This window comes from Euprymna scolopes, chromosome 25, assembly GCF_053919585.1.
Source record: "Euprymna scolopes isolate OS-2025 chromosome 25, ASM5391958v1, whole genome shotgun sequence".
NCBI lineage: Eukaryota > Metazoa > Mollusca > Cephalopoda > Sepiida > Sepiolidae > Euprymna > Euprymna scolopes.
This window is the reverse complement of record NC_136506.1, coordinates 60,007,643-60,029,529: the sequence shown is the minus strand read 5'-3', so window position 1 is coordinate 60,029,529 and position 21,887 is coordinate 60,007,643. Positions and strand designations below refer to the sequence as shown.

At 18.1% G+C, this 21,887-nt stretch overlaps 1 protein-coding gene across 3 annotated transcripts in view; it reads left to right on the top strand.

The window, feature by feature from the left end:
- LOC145247372 (organic cation transporter protein-like) overlaps window positions 1–21,887 on the top strand; it is a 255,075-nt gene that overhangs the window by 134,286 nt on the left and 98,902 nt on the right. For all 3 annotated transcript variants that reach the window (XM_080109052.1, XM_080109053.1, XM_080109054.1), the window contains 2 exons: window positions 18,089–18,260; window positions 19,167–19,382. In XM_080109052.1, coding sequence (XP_079965178.1) covers window positions 18,089–18,260; window positions 19,167–19,382 — 388 coding nt within the window. The remainder of the gene's footprint in view (window positions 1–18,088; window positions 18,261–19,166; window positions 19,383–21,887) is intronic.

Below are 21,887 nucleotides of genomic sequence, written 5' to 3'. Positions count from 1 at the left end.
ATTTATCAAACAAAACTAAATATTCATATAATAATAACTTTTGATGATTTATCAAACAAAACTAAATATTCATATAATAATAATTTTTGATGATTTATCAAACAAAACTAAATATTCATATAATAATAATTTTTGATGATTTATCAAACAAAACTAAATATTCATATAATAATAACTTTTGATGATTTATCAAACAAAACTAAATATTCATATAATAATTTTTGATGATTTATCAAACAAAACTAAATATTCATATGATAATAATTTTTGATGATTTATCAAACAAAACTAAATATTCATATAATAATAATTTTTGATGATTTATCAAACAAAACTAAATATTCATATAATAATAACTTTTGATGATTTATCAAACAAAACTAAATATTCATATAATAATAATTTTTGATGATTTATCAAACAAAACTAAATATTCATATAATAATAATTTGTGATGATTTATCAAAAAAAACTAAATATTCATATAATAATAACTTTTGATGATTTATCAAACAAAACTAAATATTCATATAATAATAACTTTTGATGATTTATCAAACAAAACTAAATATTCATATAATAATAACTTTTGAGGATTTATCAAACAAAACTAAATATTCATATAATAATAACTTTTGATGATTTATCAAACAAAACTAAATACTCATATAATAATAACTTTTGATGATTTATCAAACAAAACTAAATATTCATAAAATAATTTTTGATGATTTATCAAACAAAACTAAATATTCATATAATAATAATTTTTGATGATTTATCAAACAAAACTAAATATTCATATAATAATAACTTTTGATGATTTATCAAACAAAACTAAATATTCATATAATAATAACTTTTGATGATTTATCAAACAAAACTAAATATTCATATAATAATAATGTTTGATGATTTATCAAACAAAACTAAATATTCATATAATAATACCTTTTGATGATTTATCAAACAAAACTAAATATTCATATAATAATAATTTTTGATGATTTATCAAACAAAACTAAATATTCATATAATAATAACTTTTGATGATTTATCAAACAAAACTAAATATTCACATAATAATAACTTTTGATTATTTATCAAACAAAACTAAATATTCATATAATAATTTTTTATGATTTATCAAACAAAACTAAATATTCATATAATAATAACTTTTGATGATTTATCAAACAAAACTAAATATTCATATAATAATAACTTTTGATGATTTATCAAACAAAACTAAATATTCATATAATAATAACTTTTGATGATTTATCAAACCAAACAAAATATTCATATAATAATAACTTTTGATGATTTATCAAACAAAACTAAATATTCATATAATAATAATTTTTGATGATTTATCAAACAAACCTGAATATTCATATAATAATAACTTTTGATGATTTATCAAACAAAACTAAATATTCATATAATAATAATTTTTGATGATTTATCAAACAAAACTAAATATTCATATAATAATAATTTTTGATGATTTATCAAACAAAACTAAATATTCACATAATAATAACTTTTGATGATTTATCAAACAAAACTAAATATTCATAAAATAATTTTTGATGATTTATCAAACAAAACTAAATATTCATATAATAATAACTTTTGATGATTTATCAAACAAAACTAAATATTCATATAATAATAACTTTTGATGATTTATCAAACAAAACTAAATATTCATATAATAATAATGTTTGATGATTTATCAAACAAAACTAAATATTCATATAATAATACCTTTTGATGATTTATCAAACAAAACTAAATATTCATATAATAATAACTTTTGATGATTTATCAAACAAAACTAAATATTCATATAATAATAATTTTTGATGATTTATCAAACAAAACTAAATATTCATATAATAATAACTTTTGATGATTTATCAAACAAAACTAAATATTCATATAATAATAACTTTTGATGATTTATCAAACAAAACTAAATATTCATATAATAATTTTTGATGATTTATCAAACCAAACTAAATATTCATATAATAATAACTTTTGATGATTTATCAAACAAAACTAAATATTCATATAATAATAATTTTTGATGATTTATCAAACAAAACTAAATATTCATATAATAATAATTTTTGATGATTTATCAAACAAAACTAAATATTCATATAATACTAATTTTTGATGATTTATCAAACAAAACTAAATATTCACATAATAATAACTTTTGATGATTTATCAAACAAAACTAAATATTCATAAAATAATTTTTGATGATATATTAAACAAAACTAAATATTCATATAATAATAACTTTTGATGATTTATCAAACAAAACTAAATATTCATATAATAATAACTTTTGATGATTTATCAAACAAAACTAAATATTCATATAATAATTTTTGATGATTTATCAAACAAAACTAAATATTCATATAATAATAATTTTTGATGATTTATCAAACAAAACTAAATATTCATATAATAATAATTTTTGATGATTTATCAAACAAAACTAAATATTCATATAATAATAACTTTTGATGATTTATCAAACAAAACTAAATATTCATATAATAATAATTTTTGATGATTTATCAAACAAAACTAAATATTCATATAATAATTTTTGATGATTTATCAAACAAAACTAAATATTCATATAATAATAACTTTTGATGATTTATCAAACAAAACTAAATATTCATATAATAATAATTTTTGAGGATTTATCAAACAAAACTAAATATTCATATAATAATAACTTTTGATGATTTATCAAACAAAACTAAATACTCATATAATAATAACTTTTGATGATTTATCAAACAAAACTAAATATTCATAAAATAATTTTGATGATTTATCAAACAAAACTAAATATTCATATAATAATAACTTTTGATGATTTATCAAACAAAACTAAATATTCATATAATAATAACATTTGATGATTTATCAAACAAAACTAAATATTCATATAATAATAACTTTTGATGATTTATCAAACAAAACTAAATATTCATATAATAATAATGTTTGATGATTTATCAAACAAAACTAAATATTCATATAATAATACCTTTTGATGATTTATCAAACAAAACTAAATATTCATATAATAATAATTTTTGATGATTTATCAAACAAAACTAAATATTCATATAATAATAACTTTTGATGATTTATCAAACAAAACTAAATATTCACATAATAATAACTTTTGATGATTTATCAAACAAAACTAAATATTCATAAAATAATTTTTGATGATTTATCAAACAAAACTAAATATTCATATAATAATAACTTTTGATGATTTATCAAACAAAACTAAATATTCATATAATAATAACTTTTGATGATTTATCAAACAAAACTAAATATTCATATAATAATTTTTGATGATGTATCAAACAAAACTAAATATTCATATAATAATAATTTTTGATGATTTATCAAACAAAACTAAATATTCATATAATAATAATTTTTGATGATTTATCAAACAAAACTAAATATTCATATAATAATAACTTTTGATGATTTATCAAACAAAACTAAATATTACTATAATAATAACTTTTGATGATTTATCAAACAAAACTAAATATTCATATAATAATAACTTTTGATGATTTATCAAACAAAACTAAATATTCATATAATAATAATTTTTGATGATTTATCAAACAAAACTAAATATTCATATAATAATAATTTTTGATGATTTATCAAACAAAACTAAATATTCATATAATAATAATTTTTGATGATTTATCAAACAAAACTAAATATTCATATAATAATTTTTGATGATTTATCAAACAAAACTAAATATTCATATAATAATAATTTTTGATGATTTATCAAACAAAACTAAATATTCATATAATAATAACTTTTGATGATTTATCAAACAAAACTAAATATTCATATAATAATAACTTTTGATGATTTATCAAACAAAACTAAATATTCATATAATAATAATTTTTGATGATTTATCAAACAAAACTAAATATTCATATAATAATAACTTTAGATGATTTATCAAACAAAACTAAATATTCATATAATAATAATTTTTGATGATTTATCAATCAAAACTAAATATTCATATAATAATAATTTTTGATGATTTATCAAACAAAACTAAATATTCATATAATAATAATTTTTGATGATTATACAAACAAAACTAAATATTCATATAATAATAACTTTTGATGATTTATCAAACAAAACTAAATATTCATATAATAATAATTTTTGATGATTTATCAAACAAAACTAAATATTCATATAATAATAATTTTTGATGATTTATCAAACAAAACTAAATATTCATATAATAATAATTTTTGATGATTTATCAAACAAAACTAAATATTCATATAATAATAATTTTTGATGATTTATCAAACAAAACTAAATATTCATATAATAATAACTTTTGATGATTTATCAAACAAAACTAAATATTCATATAATAATAACTTTTGATGATTTATCAAACAAAACTAAATATTCATATAATAATAATTTTTGATGATTTATCAAACAAAACTAAATATTCATATAATAATAACTTTTGATGATTTATCAAACAAAACTAAATATTCATATAATAATAATTTTTGATGATTTATCAAACAAAACTAAATATTCATATAATAATAATTTTTGATGATTTATCAAACAAAACTAAATATTCATATAATAATAACTTTTGATGATTTATCAAACAAAACTAAATATTCATATAATAATACCTTTTGATGATTTATCAAACAAAACTAAATATTCATATGATAATAATTTTTGATGATTTATCAAACAAAACTAAATATTCATATAATAATAATTTTTGATGATTTATCAAACAAAACTAAATATTCATATAATAATAACTTTTGATGATTTATCAAACAAAACTAAATATTCATATAATAATAATTTTTGATGATTTATCAAACAAAACTAAATATTCATATAATAATAATTTGTGATGATTTATCAAAAAAAACTAAATATTCATATAATAATAACTTTTGATGATTTATCAAACAAAACTAAATATTCATATAATAATAACTTTTGATGATTTATCAAACAAAACTAAATATTCATATAATAATAACTTTTGAGGATTTATCAAACAAAACTAAATATTCATATAATAATAACTTTTGATGATTTATCAAACAAAACTAAATACTCATATAATAATAACTTTTGATGATTTATCAAACAAAACTAAATATTCATAAAATAATTTTTGATGATTTATCAAACAAAACTAAATATTCATATAATAATAATTTTTGATGATTTATCAAACAAAACTAAATATTCATATAATAATAACTTTTGATGATTTATCAAACAAAACTAAATATTCATATAATAATAACTTTTGATGATTTATCAAACAAAACTAAATATTCATATAATAATAATGTTTGATGATTTATCAAACAAAACTAAATATTCATATAATAATACCTTTTGATGATTTATCAAACAAAACTAAATATTCATATAATAATAATTTTTGATGATTTATCAAACAAAACTAAATATTCATATAATAATAACTTTTGATGATTTATCAAACAAAACTAAATATTCACATAATAATAACTTTTGATTATTTATCAAACAAAACTAAATATTCATATAATAATTTTTTATGATTTATCAAACAAAACTAAATATTCATATAATAATAACTTTTGATGATTTATCAAACAAAACTAAATATTCATATAATAATAACTTTTGATGATTTATCAAACAAAACTAAATATTCATATAATAATAACTTTTGATGATTTATCAAACCAAACAAAATATTCATATAATAATAACTTTTGATGATTTATCAAACAAAACTAAATATTCATATAATAATAATTTTTGATGATTTATCAAACAAACCTGAATATTCATATAATAATAACTTTTGATGATTTATCAAACAAAACTAAATATTCATATAATAATAATTTTTGATGATTTATCAAACAAAACTAAATATTCATATAATAATAATTTTTGATGATTTATCAAACAAAACTAAATATTCACATAATAATAACTTTTGATGATTTATCAAACAAAACTAAATATTCATAAAATAATTTTTGATGATTTATCAAACAAAACTAAATATTCATATAATAATAACTTTTGATGATTTATCAAACAAAACTAAATATTCATATAATAATAACTTTTGATGATTTATCAAACAAAACTAAATATTCATATAATAATAATGTTTGATGATTTATCAAACAAAACTAAATATTCATATAATAATACCTTTTGATGATTTATCAAACAAAACTAAATATTCATATAATAATAACTTTTGATGATTTATCAAACAAAACTAAATATTCATATAATAATAATTTTTGATGATTTATCAAACAAAACTAAATATTCATATAATAATAACTTTTGATGATTTATCAAACAAAACTAAATATTCATATAATAATAACTTTTGATGATTTATCAAACAAAACTAAATATTCATATAATAATTTTTGATGATTTATCAAACCAAACTAAATATTCATATAATAATAACTTTTGATGATTTATCAAACAAAACTAAATATTCATATAATAATAATTTTTGATGATTTATCAAACAAAACTAAATATTCATATAATAATAATTTTTGATGATTTATCAAACAAAACTAAATATTCATATAATACTAATTTTTGATGATTTATCAAACAAAACTAAATATTCACATAATAATAACTTTTGATGATTTATCAAACAAAACTAAATATTCATAAAATAATTTTTGATGATATATTAAACAAAACTAAATATTCATATAATAATAACTTTTGATGATTTATCAAACAAAACTAAATATTCATATAATAATAACTTTTGATGATTTATCAAACAAAACTAAATATTCATATAATAATTTTTGATGATTTATCAAACAAAACTAAATATTCATATAATAATAATTTTTGATGATTTATCAAACAAAACTAAATATTCATATAATAATAATTTTTGATGATTTATCAAACAAAACTAAATATTCATATAATAATAACTTTTGATGATTTATCAAACAAAACTAAATAATTATATAATAATAATTTTTGATGATTTATCAAACAAAACTAAATATTCATATAATAATAATTTTTGATTTATCAAACAAAACTAAATATTCATATAATAATAATTTTTGATGATTTATCAAACAAAACTAAATATTCATATAATAATAATTTTTGATGATTTATCAAACAAAACTAAATATTCATATAATAATAATTTTTGATGATTTATCAAACAAAACTAAATATTCATATAATAATTTTTGATGATTTATCAAACAAAACTAAATATTCATATAATAATAATTTTTGATGATTTATCAAACAAAACTAAATATTCATATAATAATAACTTTTGATGATTTATCAAACAAAACTAAATATTCATATAATAATAACTTTTGATGATTTATCAAACAAAACTAAATATTCATATAATAATAATTTTTGATGATTTATCAAACAAAACTAAATATTCATATAATAATAATTTTTGATGATTTATCAAACAAAACTAAATATTCATACATTAATAATTTTTGATGATTTATCAAACAAAACTAAATATTCATATAATAATAACTTTTGATGATTTATCAAACAAAACTAAATATTCATATAATAATAATTTTTGATGATTTATCAAACAAAACTTAATATTCATATAATAATAATTTTTGATGATTTATCAAACAAAACTAAATATTCATATAATAATAATTTTTGATGATTTATCAAACAAAACTAAATATTCATATAATAATAATTTTTGATGATTTATCAAACAAAACTAAATATTCATATAATAATAACTTTTGATGATTTATCAAACAAAACTAAATATTCATATAATAATAATTTTTGATGATTTATCAAACAAAACTAAATATTCATATAATAATAACTTTTTATGATTTATCAAACAAAACTAAATATTCATATGATAATAATTTTTGATGATTTATCAAACAAAACTAAATATTCATATAATAATAATTTTTGATGATTTATCAAACAAAACTAAATATTCATATAATAATAACTTTTGATTATTTATCAAACAAAACTAAATATTCATATAATAATTTTTTATGATTTATCAAACAAAACTAAATATTCATATAATAATAACTTTTGATGATTTATCAAACAAAACTAAATATTCATATAATAATAACTTTTGATGATTTATCAAACAAAACTAAATATTCATATAATAATAACTTTTGATGATTTATCAAACCAAACAAAATATTCATATAATAATAACTTTTGATGATTTATCAAACAAAACTAAATATTCATATAATAATAATTTTTGATGATTTATCAAACAAACCTGAATATTCATATAATAATAACTTTTGATGATTTATCAAACAAAACTAAATATTCATATAATAATAATTTTTGATGATTTATCAAACAAAACTAAATATTCATATAATAATAATTTTTGATGATTTATCAAACAAAACTAAATATTCACATAATAATAACTTTTGATGATTTATCAAACAAAACTAAATATTCATAAAATAATTTTTGATGATTTATCAAACAAAACTAAATATTCATATAATAATAACTTTTGATGATTTATCAAACAAAACTAAATATTCATATAATAATAACTTTTGATGATTTATCAAACAAAACTAAATATTCATATAATAATAATGTTTGATGATTTATCAAACAAAACTAAATATTCATATAATAATACCTTTTGATGATTTATCAAACAAAACTAAATATTCATATAATAATAACTTTTGATGATTTATCAAACAAAACTAAATATTCATATAATAATAATTTTTGATGATTTATCAAACAAAACTAAATATTCATATAATAATAACTTTTGATGATTTATCAAACAAAACTAAATATTCATATAATAATAACTTTTGATGATTTATCAAACAAAACTAAATATTCATATAATAATTTTTGATGATTTATCAAACCAAACTAAATATTCATATAATAATAACTTTTGATGATTTATCAAACAAAACTAAATATTCATATAATAATAATTTTTGATGATTTATCAAACAAAACTAAATATTCATATAATAATAATTTTTGATGATTTATCAAACAAAACTAAATATTCATATAATACTAATTTTTGATGATTTATCAAACAAAACTAAATATTCACATAATAATAACTTTTGATGATTTATCAAACAAAACTAAATATTCATAAAATAATTTTTGATGATATATTAAACAAAACTAAATATTCATATAATAATAACTTTTGATGATTTATCAAACAAAACTAAATATTCATATAATAATAACTTTTGATGATTTATCAAACAAAACTAAATATTCATATAATAATTTTTGATGATTTATCAAACAAAACTAAATATTCATATAATAATAATTTTTGATGATTTATCAAACAAAACTAAATATTCATATAATAATAATTTTTGATGATTTATCAAACAAAACTAAATATTCATATAATAATAACTTTTGATGATTTATCAAACAAAACTAAATATTCATATAATAATAATTTTTGATGATTTATCAAACAAAACTAAATATTCATATAATAATAATTTTTGATTTATCAAACAAAACTAAATATTCATATAATAATAATTTTTGATGATTTATCAAACAAAACTAAATATTCATATAATAATAATTTTTGATGATTTATCAAACAAAACTAAATATTCATATAATAATAATTTTTGATGATTTATCAAACAAAACTAAATATTCATATAATAATTTTTGATGATTTATCAAACAAAACTAAATATTCATATAATAATAATTTTTGATGATTTATCAAACAAAACTAAATATTCATATAATAATAACTTTTGATGATTTATCAAACAAAACTAAATATTCATATAATAATAACTTTTGATGATTTATCAAACAAAACTAAATATTCATATAATAATAATTTTTGATGATTTATCAAACAAAACTAAATATTCATATAATAATAATTTTTGATGATTTATCAAACAAAACTAAATATTCATACATTAATAATTTTTGATGATTTATCAAACAAAACTAAATATTCATATAATAATAACTTTTGATGATTTATCAAACAAAACTAAATATTCATATAATAATAATTTTTGATGATTTATCAAACAAAACTTAATATTCATATAATAATAATTTTTGATGATTTATCAAACAAAACTAAATATTCATATAATAATAATTTTTGATGATTTATCAAACAAAACTAAATATTCATATAATAATAATTTTTGATGATTTATCAAACAAAACTAAATATTCATATAATAATAACTTTTGATGATTTATCAAACAAAACTAAATATTCATATAATAATAATTTTTGATGATTTATCAAACAAAACTAAATATTCATATAATAATAACTTTTTATGATTTATCAAACAAAACTAAATATTCATATGATAATAATTTTTGATGATTTATCAAACAAAACTAAATATTCATATGATAATAATTTTTGATGATTTATCAAACAAAACTAAATATTCATATAATAATAATTTTTGATGATTTATCAAACAAAACTAAATATTCATATAATAATAACTTTTGATGATTTATCAAACAAAACTAAATATTCATATAATAATAATTTTTGATGATTTATCAAACAAAACTAAATATTCATATAATAATAATTTGTGATGATTTATCAAAAAAAACTAAATATTCATATAATAATAACTTTTGATGATTTATCAAACAAAACTAAATATTCATATAATAATAATTTTTGATGATTTATGTATTTAAACTAAATATTCATATAATAACTTTTGATGATTTATCAAACAAAACTAAATATTCATATAATATCTTTTGATGATTTATCAAACAAAACTAAATATTCATATAATAACTTTTGATGATTTATCAAACAAAACTAAATATTCATATAATAATAACTTTTGATGATTTATCAAACAAAACTAAATATTCATATAATAATAATTTTTGATGATTTATCAAACAAAACTAAATATTCATATAATAATAATTTTTGATGATTTATCAAACAAAACTAAATATTCATATAATAATAATTTTTGATGATTTATCAAACAAAACTAAATATTCATATAATAATAACTTTTGATGATTTATCAAACAAAACTAAATATTCACATAATAATAACTTTTGATGATTTATCAAACAAAACTAAATATTCATATAATAATAATTTTTGATGATTTATCAAACAAAACTAAATATTCATATAATAATAACTTTTGATGATTTATCAAACAAAACTAAATATTCATATAATAATAACTTTTGATGATTTATCAAACAAAACTAAATATTCATATAATAATTTTTGATGATTTATCAAACCAAACTAAATATTCATATAATAATAACTTTTGATGATTTATCAAACAAAACTAAATATTCATATAATAATAATTTTTGATGATTTATCAAACAAAACTAAATATTCATATAATAATAATTTTTGATGATTTATCAAACAAAACTAAATATTCATATAATACTAATTTTTGATGATTTATCAAACAAAACTAAATATTCACATAATAATAACTTTTGATGATTTATCAAACAAAACTAAATATTCATAAAATAATTTTTGATGATATATTAAACAAAACTAAATATTCATATAATAATAACTTTTGATGATTTATCAAACAAAACTAAATATTCATATAATAATAACTTTTGATGATTTATCAAACAAAACTAAATATTCATATAATAATTTTTGATGATTTATCAAACAAAACTAAATATTCATATAATAATAATTTTTGATGATTTATCAAACAAAACTAAATATTCATATAATAATAATTTTTGATGATTTATCAAACAAAACTAAATATTCATATAATAATAACTTTTGATGATTTATCAAACAAAACTAAATATTCATATAATAATAATTTTTGATGATTTATCAAACAAAACTAAATATTCATATAATAATAATTTTTGATTTATCAAACAAAACTAAATATTCATATAATAATAATTTTTGATGATTTATCAAACAAAACTAAATATTCATATAATAATAATTTTTGATGATTTATCAAACAAAACTAAATATTCATATAATAATAATTTTTGATGATTTATCAAACAAAACTAAATATTCATATAATAATTTTTGATGATTTATCAAACAAAACTAAATATTCATATAATAATAATTTTTGATGATTTATCAAACAAAACTAAATATTCATATAATAATAACTTTTGATGATTTATCAAACAAAACTAAATATTCATATAATAATAACTTTTGATGATTTATCAAACAAAACTAAATATTCATATAATAATAATTTTTGATGATTTATCAAACAAAACTAAATATTCATATAATAATAATTTTTGATGATTTATCAAACAAAACTAAATATTCATACATTAATAATTTTTGATGATTTATCAAACAAAACTAAATATTCATATAATAATAACTTTTGATGATTTATCAAACAAAACTAAATATTCATATAATAATAATTTTTGATGATTTATCAAACAAAACTTAATATTCATATAATAATAATTTTTGATGATTTATCAAACAAAACTAAATATTCATATAATAATAATTTTTGATGATTTATCAAACAAAACTAAATATTCATATAATAATAATTTTTGATGATTTATCAAACAAAACTAAATATTCATATAATAATAACTTTTGATGATTTATCAAACAAAACTAAATATTCATATAATAATAATTTTTGATGATTTATCAAACAAAACTAAATATTCATATAATAATAACTTTTTATGATTTATCAAACAAAACTAAATATTCATATGATAATAATTTTTGATGATTTATCAAACAAAACTAAATATTCATATGATAATAATTTTTGATGATTTATCAAACAAAACTAAATATTCATATAATAATAATTTTTGATGATTTATCAAACAAAACTAAATATTCATATAATAATAACTTTTGATGATTTATCAAACAAAACTAAATATTCATATAATAATAATTTTTGATGATTTATCAAACAAAACTAAATATTCATATAATAATAATTTGTGATGATTTATCAAAAAAAACTAAATATTCATATAATAATAACTTTTGATGATTTATCAAACAAAACTAAATATTCATATAATAATAATTTTTGATGATTTATGTATTTAAACTAAATATTCATATAATAACTTTTGATGATTTATCAAACAAAACTAAATATTCATATAATATCTTTTGATGATTTATCAAACAAAACTAAATATTCATATAATAACTTTTGATGATTTATCAAACAAAACTAAATATTCATATAATAATAACTTTTGATGATTTATCAAACAAAACTAAATATTCATATAATAATAATTTTTGATGATTTATCAAACAAAACTAAATATTCATATAATAATAATTTTTGATGATTTATCAAACAAAACTAAATATTCATATAATAATAATTTTTGATGATTTATCAAACAAAACTAAATATTCATATAATAATAACTTTTGATGATTTATCAAACAAAACTAAATATTCACATAATAATAACTTTTGATGATTTATCAAACAAAACTAAATATTCATAAAATAATTTTTGATGATTTATCAAACAAAACTAAATATTCATATAATAATAACTTTTGATGATTTATCAAACAAAACTAAATATTCATATTATAATTTTTGATGATTTATCAAACAAAACTAAATATTCATATAATAATAATTTTTGATGATTTGTCAAACAAAACTAAATATTCATATAATAATAATTTTTGATGATTTATCAAACAAAACTAAATATTCATATAATAATAATTTTTGATGATTTATCAAACAAAACTAAATATTCATATAATAATAATTTTTGATGATTTATCAAACAAAACTAAATATTCATACAATAATAATTTTTGATGATTTATCAAACAAAACTAAATATTCATATAATAATAACTTTTGATGATTTATCAAACAAAACTAAATATTCATATAATAATAATTTTTGATGATTTATCAAACAAAACTAAATATTCATATAATAATAATTTTTGATGATTTATCAATCAAAACGAAATATTCATATAATAATTTTTGATGATTTATCAAACAAAACTAAATATTCATAATAATTTTTGATGATTTATCAAACAAAACTAAATATTCATACAATAATAATTTTTGATGATTTATCAAACAAAACTAAATATTCATACAATAATAATTTTTGATGATTTATCAAACAAAACTAAATATTCATACAATAATAATTGTATGATTTATCAAACAAAACTAAATATTCATACAATAATAATTTTTAATGATTTATCAAACAAAACTAAATATTCATACAATAATAATTTTTGATGATTTATCAAACAAAACTAAATATTCATATAATAATAATTTTTGACGATTTTTCAAACAAAACTAAATATTCATACAATAATAATTTTTGATGATTTATCAAACAAAACTAAATATTCATACAATAATAATTTTTGATGATTTATCAAACAAAACTAAATATTCATACAATAATAATTTTTGATGATTTATCAAACAAAACTAAATATTCATACAATAATAATTTTTGACGATTTTTCAAACAAAACTAAATATTCATACAATAATAATGTTTGATGATTTATCAAACAAAACTAAATATTCATACAATAATAATTTTTGATGATTTATCAAACAAAACTAAATATTTATACAATAATAATTTTTGATTATTTATTAAACAAAACTAAATATTCATACATTAATAACTTTTGATGATTTATCAAACAAAACTAAATATTCATATAATAATTTTTGATGATTTATCAAACAAAACTAAATATTCATATGATAATAATTTTTGATGATTTATCAAACAAAACTAAATATTCATATAATAATAATTTTTGATGATTTATCAAACAAAACTAAATATTCATATAATAATAACTTTTGATGATTTATCAAACAAAACTAAATATTCATATAATAATAATTTTTGATGATTTATCAAACAAAACTAAATATTCATATAATAATAATTTGTGATGATTTATCAAAAAAAACTAAATATTCATATAATAATAACTTTTGATGATTTATCAAACAAAACTAAATATTCATATAATAATAATTTTTGATGATTTATGTATTTAAACTAAATATTCATATAATAACTTTTGATGATTTATCAAACAAAACTAAATATTCATATAATATCTTTTGATGATTTATCAAACAAAACTAAATATTCATATAATAACTTTTGATGATTTATCAAACAAAACTAAATATTCATATAATAATAACTTTTGATGATTTATCAAACAAAACTAAATATTCATATAATAATAATTTTTGATGATTTATCAAACAAAACTAAATATTCATATAATAATAATTTTTGATGATTTATCAAACAAAACTAAATATTCATATAATAATAATTTTTGATGATTTATCAAACAAAACTAAATATTCATATAATAATAACTTTTGATGATTTATCAAACAAAACTAAATATTCACATAATAATAACTTTTGATGATTTATCAAACAAAACTAAATATTCATAAAATAATTTTTGATGATTTATCAAACAAAACTAAATATTCATATAATAATAACTTTTGATGATTTATCAAACAAAACTAAATATTCATATTATAATTTTTGATGATTTATCAAACAAAACTAAATATTCATATAATAATAATTTTTGATGATTTGTCAAACAAAACTAAATATTCATATAATAATAATTTTTGATGATTTATCAAACAAAACTAAATATTCATATAATAATAATTTTTGATGATTTATCAAACAAAACTAAATATTCATATAATAATAATTTTTGATGATTTATCAAACAAAACTAAATATTCATACAATAATAATTTTTGATGATTTATCAAACAAAACTAAATATTCATATAATAATAACTTTTGATGATTTATCAAACAAAACTAAATATTCATATAATAATAATTTTTGATGATTTATCAAACAAAACTAAATATTCATATAATAATAATTTTTGATGATTTATCAATCAAAACGAAATATTCATATAATAATTTTTGATGATTTATCAAACAAAACTAAATATTCATAATAATTTTTGATGATTTATCAAACAAAACTAAATATTCATACAATAATAATTTTTGATGATTTATCAAACAAAACTAAATATTCATACAATAATAATTTTTGATGATTTATCAAACAAAACTAAATATTCATACAATAATAATTGTATGATTTATCAAACAAAACTAAATATTCATACAATAATAATTTTTAATGATTTATCAAACAAAACTAAATATTCATACAATAATAATTTTTGATGATTTATCAAACAAAACTAAATATTCATATAATAATAATTTTTGACGATTTTTCAAACAAAACTAAATATTCATACAATAATAATTTTTGATGATTTATCAAACAAAACTAAATATTCATACAATAATAATTTTTGATGATTTATCAAATAAAACTAAATATTCATACAATAATAATTTTTGATGATTTATCAAACAAAACTAAATATTCATACAATAATAATTTTTGACGATTTTTCAAACAAAACTAAATATTCATACAATAATAATGTTTGATGATTTATCAAACAAAACTAAATATTCATACAATAATAATTTTTGATGATTTATCAAACAAAACTAAATATTTATACAATAATAATTTTTGATTATTTATTAAACAAAACTAAATATTCATACATTAATAATTTTTGATGATGTATCAAACAAAACTAAATATTCATATAATAATAATTTTTGATTATTTATTAAACAAAACTAAATATTCATATAATAATAATTTTTGATGATTTATCAAACAAAACTAAATATTCATATAATAATAATTTTTGATGATTTATCAAACAAAACTAAATATTCATATAATAATTTTTGATGATTTATCAAACGAAACTAAATATTCATATAATAATAATTTTTCGGAGAATCAGTTGCACAATTCTTTTCTTCTTCCATATCTTTAGTGTTGGCTGAATTTCTATGGACAGAATTATTTTCAAAGGCTTCCCACTTGTTGAATACATTACACTGGAACTGCTTCTCTTATGGTTACCAGTTGATCGTCTGCAAATTTAATGTCAAAGAATTCTTGTCTTAAACAGTGACATAAGTAATTACACGCAGTAGATACCATTGACCAATATTCATATTCTCACAGCGGTTCTCATTTTTCAACCGACAATCATCCTATCCCATTAACTCTTATCATCCATTGTTGTTGGTCTTCATCAATGATGATCCAAAAATTACACCAAATTTACAGCAATAACATTTAAATCAAAATAAAATATAAACAAATTGTCATTCACAAAGTAACGAACTAAAACATATATCGTTGTTCTAAATAAGTTTATAAAAACTGATTATATGTCAGCCATTAAGCCTTTCATATTTCGTGGTAAAATTGTCACAAAATATTCTGAAAAGGTGGGTGAATTCTGTATTTGTGTGTGTGTATATATATATATATATATATATATATATATATATATATATATATATATATATATATAAGATTCCCTGAATTTCAATCTTTTTTTTATTTTATTTTAATCTTAATAACGAGTCATAAAAGTGATACAACTGTTCTGTATACGGAATTAATTTTATCTGTCTTGAGGCGGGTATTATTTAATGAACTCTGCTTCTTCAAAACAAAAATCATAAATTCATTGAAAATTTATTAAATGTCTCTTATAGTCGCCATTTAAAATTCGAAATTATAAATTTAAAATAACTATCGTTGTAAATGTTCAAAGAGACAAAGTAACAAATTTCAATTTGCTTTTCATTTATTTGATACCATGAATGTTTTATTTTTTAATTTTTAAGCAACTGAAATGGTTGGATTAAAGTATCGGACGGCCGTGGGAATTGTGGAACAAGCATTTTTCTCAATGGGTTTTATCGTTCTTTGTGGACTTGCTTACGTCATCCATGACTGGAGAATCCTCATGACTGTGATTTCAATTCCATCCTTTATCTTTAGCGCTTCTTATTTTCTGTAAGTAAACCAAAGTACGCATTTATACAATTATCCATAAAGTAAAAGAAATTGCTAATTTTATCTGCAGTATTTGCATCTTGGGCATTTGTAATATTTTATTATTTTTTATGAAAAATTGATGTTATAAAATCTTGCAGTATAACTAAAATTGCAGAAAATATAAGAAAATTACATTTTATACAAATTAGAGACAAGGCCATCAAAATGTGAGAAAAAAGAAAAGGGAGGGAGTTTGGAGAACGATCGGTGTCCTTCCAAAATAAATACAATTTGGGAGAGGCTGAGGGCAAAAAGCATGATATTTGTATTCAACTTTGTCCCAAAATCGAGGAATGTAATTTTTTCTATCATATCTGATCTTGACCATAAGCTAGTGCTTGGAGATACTAGACTTTACTCCTAGCAGAAAAGCCAAGGATAACTAAAATTATAGTTATTGAACGAAAGCTTTCTTGAAATATACGTGTGTGAGTGTGTTTTAAATTTTGAAACAATTTCTTTAAGAGATAACGATAATCTTCCATCATTGCAAGAGCCTGGGCGAAGAAACTTGTGCATTGCCCAAGCGACACGAGTGGAACTTAACCAGAGCCGGTAGAACCCAAGGAAAGAAGGTCGATACGTTGGTACCGACTCTGGCTCCAGGAGATGGCCGTTGGCTCATAAGAAGCTTATCCTACCTTTGATAGGTCTTGTTTTTGGTCCTGCTGGATGTCCCCACACCCAGGTTACCCCGGGCGGGGGAGCCGGTTTAGTCACCGACGACCCGACCATGAGGCAGCTAGCACTGGGTTACATGGTACCAGTTAACGATAATAGAAATATGAAATTCCAATTGAAATATTCTTTGAGTTTCAAACTAATTTTATCTCCAACCAATAACTGTTTGTGTTTCTTTCTCAGAATTATTCCGGAATCCCCACGTTGGCTCATCAGCGCTGGCCGAGATGAAGAAGCTGACGTTATTTTGAAACGCATGGCTCGAATGAACAAGAAAGAGTTGCCACGAGAATATTTTGAAGAGAAAATTGGTGGAGTTGAAAGAAAAAAGACACAATTCTGGAAAATCTGTCTTTCTTCGACACTCGTGGTTCGAACCCTCATCATGAGTTTCAACTGGTATGTTCGGGTTAAACAAAGCAAAAAGTACCAACGATTCCAAAATGATTTAACCAATTTGATAGATTCATTTTTAGGAATGACATGCAGCCATAGAAGTGTATTTTTAATGCCAGAAATGAACGTCATCTTCAAATCTAAAATTTCTAGAAAGACTTTAGGCTTGTTGCAATAGATTAGTTTCCAAAATGCAAAATTGCTTTCTTTAATTTGTACCTTAATTTAGCATTTTCATAAATATTCATTTATCCGTTTCCAACACTAAAAAAGTACTTTTAAATGTACAAATATTTCCTCACATTTCTGATAAAATGCATCTATCAAAATAGTGAAATCATTTTAGAATACCATTCCTTATTAACATCCCTCATTCCTGATTTCCATTGACCAATTTTTTCCGTATTTTAAGAGAATTCCAAAATTAACATTTTCATCATTTTCCTTTGAATTTTGTATTTTATGAATTTAAATAATTATCGAAAAACTAAAACATCAAGACAAATTAAAAATCGACAAAGGGTGACAACTAATTACAAATTCGACAAATTACAACTAATTACAAATTGCAACTAATTACAAATTAACCCAAAATAGCTTTTAAAATTATCTTTTCCTATCAAAAGAGCCGACATTGTTATTAATTATTTAAGTAGATATTTATTCACATCATTTATTGATTTCTTGTTGAGAATGACCATTGACTTTCCCTGGACTCTGAGTGATAGTAGGTCTTCCAGATAATTCCAGATAAATCCATTCCATTGGTATCGTAACTAATTTGTCACTGATGCTATTTGGTAGTTCCCATGGAATCCGAGTGACAAGAACTCTCCTCAAAATCCCAATACTATCTATTTCTTCAGTTGTGCAGCCATCCATCCTTTAAAACCTTTCAGGACTACTTAACACTGTACAAACAGATATTGAAGTTACTCTAATTTGGGGGATTTAAGTTATATTTTTGCTCGCATAAGTAGTTTCAGCTGTTTTGAGTTTATTTTAATGTTTCAGTTTTGCTTTCAATTATTTATGCCTGTACCTTTTTGTGTCATTGGGATTTTTCTTTATAATGCCAACCGTTTTCACCAGTGTCAATCCATATTTTTATTTCAATTCCTTCTAGTTATTTAGTTTAAGGGGGTTCAAGACTATTCCCAGGACTCTTGCAATTATTGGAACTACTATAGTTTTTTATGTTTCAAATCCCCTTAAGCTCCTTGGCAAATTATATTTATTTCGTTTTCATATCTCCTCCAGCTTCACCATGCGAGTGACTATTATAGTGATCCACATTTTAGCAGGCTTTCCCCCCTCGTTGGCAATTATAGCGTTTGGTTTGCTAGTGTGGACGAGTTTTCTGTTTGTACTTAGATAATTTTATTGCTTTTTATTTTCCAGTATTGCTTTTGTAACATTTGTTTGTTGATTGAAAATATAATTATTTGCACAGATTCCAGTGAACTACCTTTAAATGAATGTTTATTTTTATATTTGTTTTAGATTAACTTGCTGCATTCACTTATGATGTAGTTTTTGTTTTGATTTTCTTCCTTCCTGTGGTTTATCTATCTTGGCTACTAAGTTCTAATTTTATTGTTTTGTTAACCTGTTTCTTTTTTCTAAGTTTTCTTTTTGCAGACATGTTTCCTGCATGTACATGTTTCCTGCGTGTACACGTTTCCTGCGTGTACACGTTTCCTGCGTGTACACGTTTCCTGCGTGTACACGTTTCCTGCGTGTACATGTTTGTCCTTTTTTTAGATTGCCCACTTCTTTCCTTCCTTCTTTTCTCATTCATTATTATTTAATTACAAGTTTTTTTACACAAATCATTATTATTTAATTACAAATCTTTTTACACAAATCATTATTATTTAATTACAAGTTTTTTTACACAAATCATTATTATTTAATTACAAGTTTTTTTACACAAATCATTACTATTTAATTACAAGTTTTTTTACACAAATCATTACTATTTAATTACAAGTTTTTTTACACAAATCATTATTATTTAATTACAAGTTTTTTTACACAAATCATTATTATTTAATTACAAGTTTTTTTACACAAATCATTATTATTTAATTACAAGTTTTTTTACACAAATCATTTTTATTTAATTACAAGTTTTTTTACACAAATCATTTTCAGTGATTGACAATAACAAGTGGTGTTCCGTAGATTGTTAATAATAGTGACAACAAGTCTCATTGGAATCTAAGTGACAATAAATCTACACACGGTTCCAGTACTCTTTAGATCCTTTCGGTGGAGTATGCTCTGCCTCCATCCTTCTTCAACACAAACATTTCGCGAACATTTTGTGATGTATCACTATATTTTATTTTGAGGGAAGTGGAACTTGATGCCTTCTTCTTCTTCTTCTTCTTCTTCTTCTTATTATTATTATTATTATTATTATTATTATAAAAAAACTTGTCTCCTCTCCCTTAAAAATGTATTGTGTTTTTACTTAAACTAATCAATATTCTCCCCTAACCG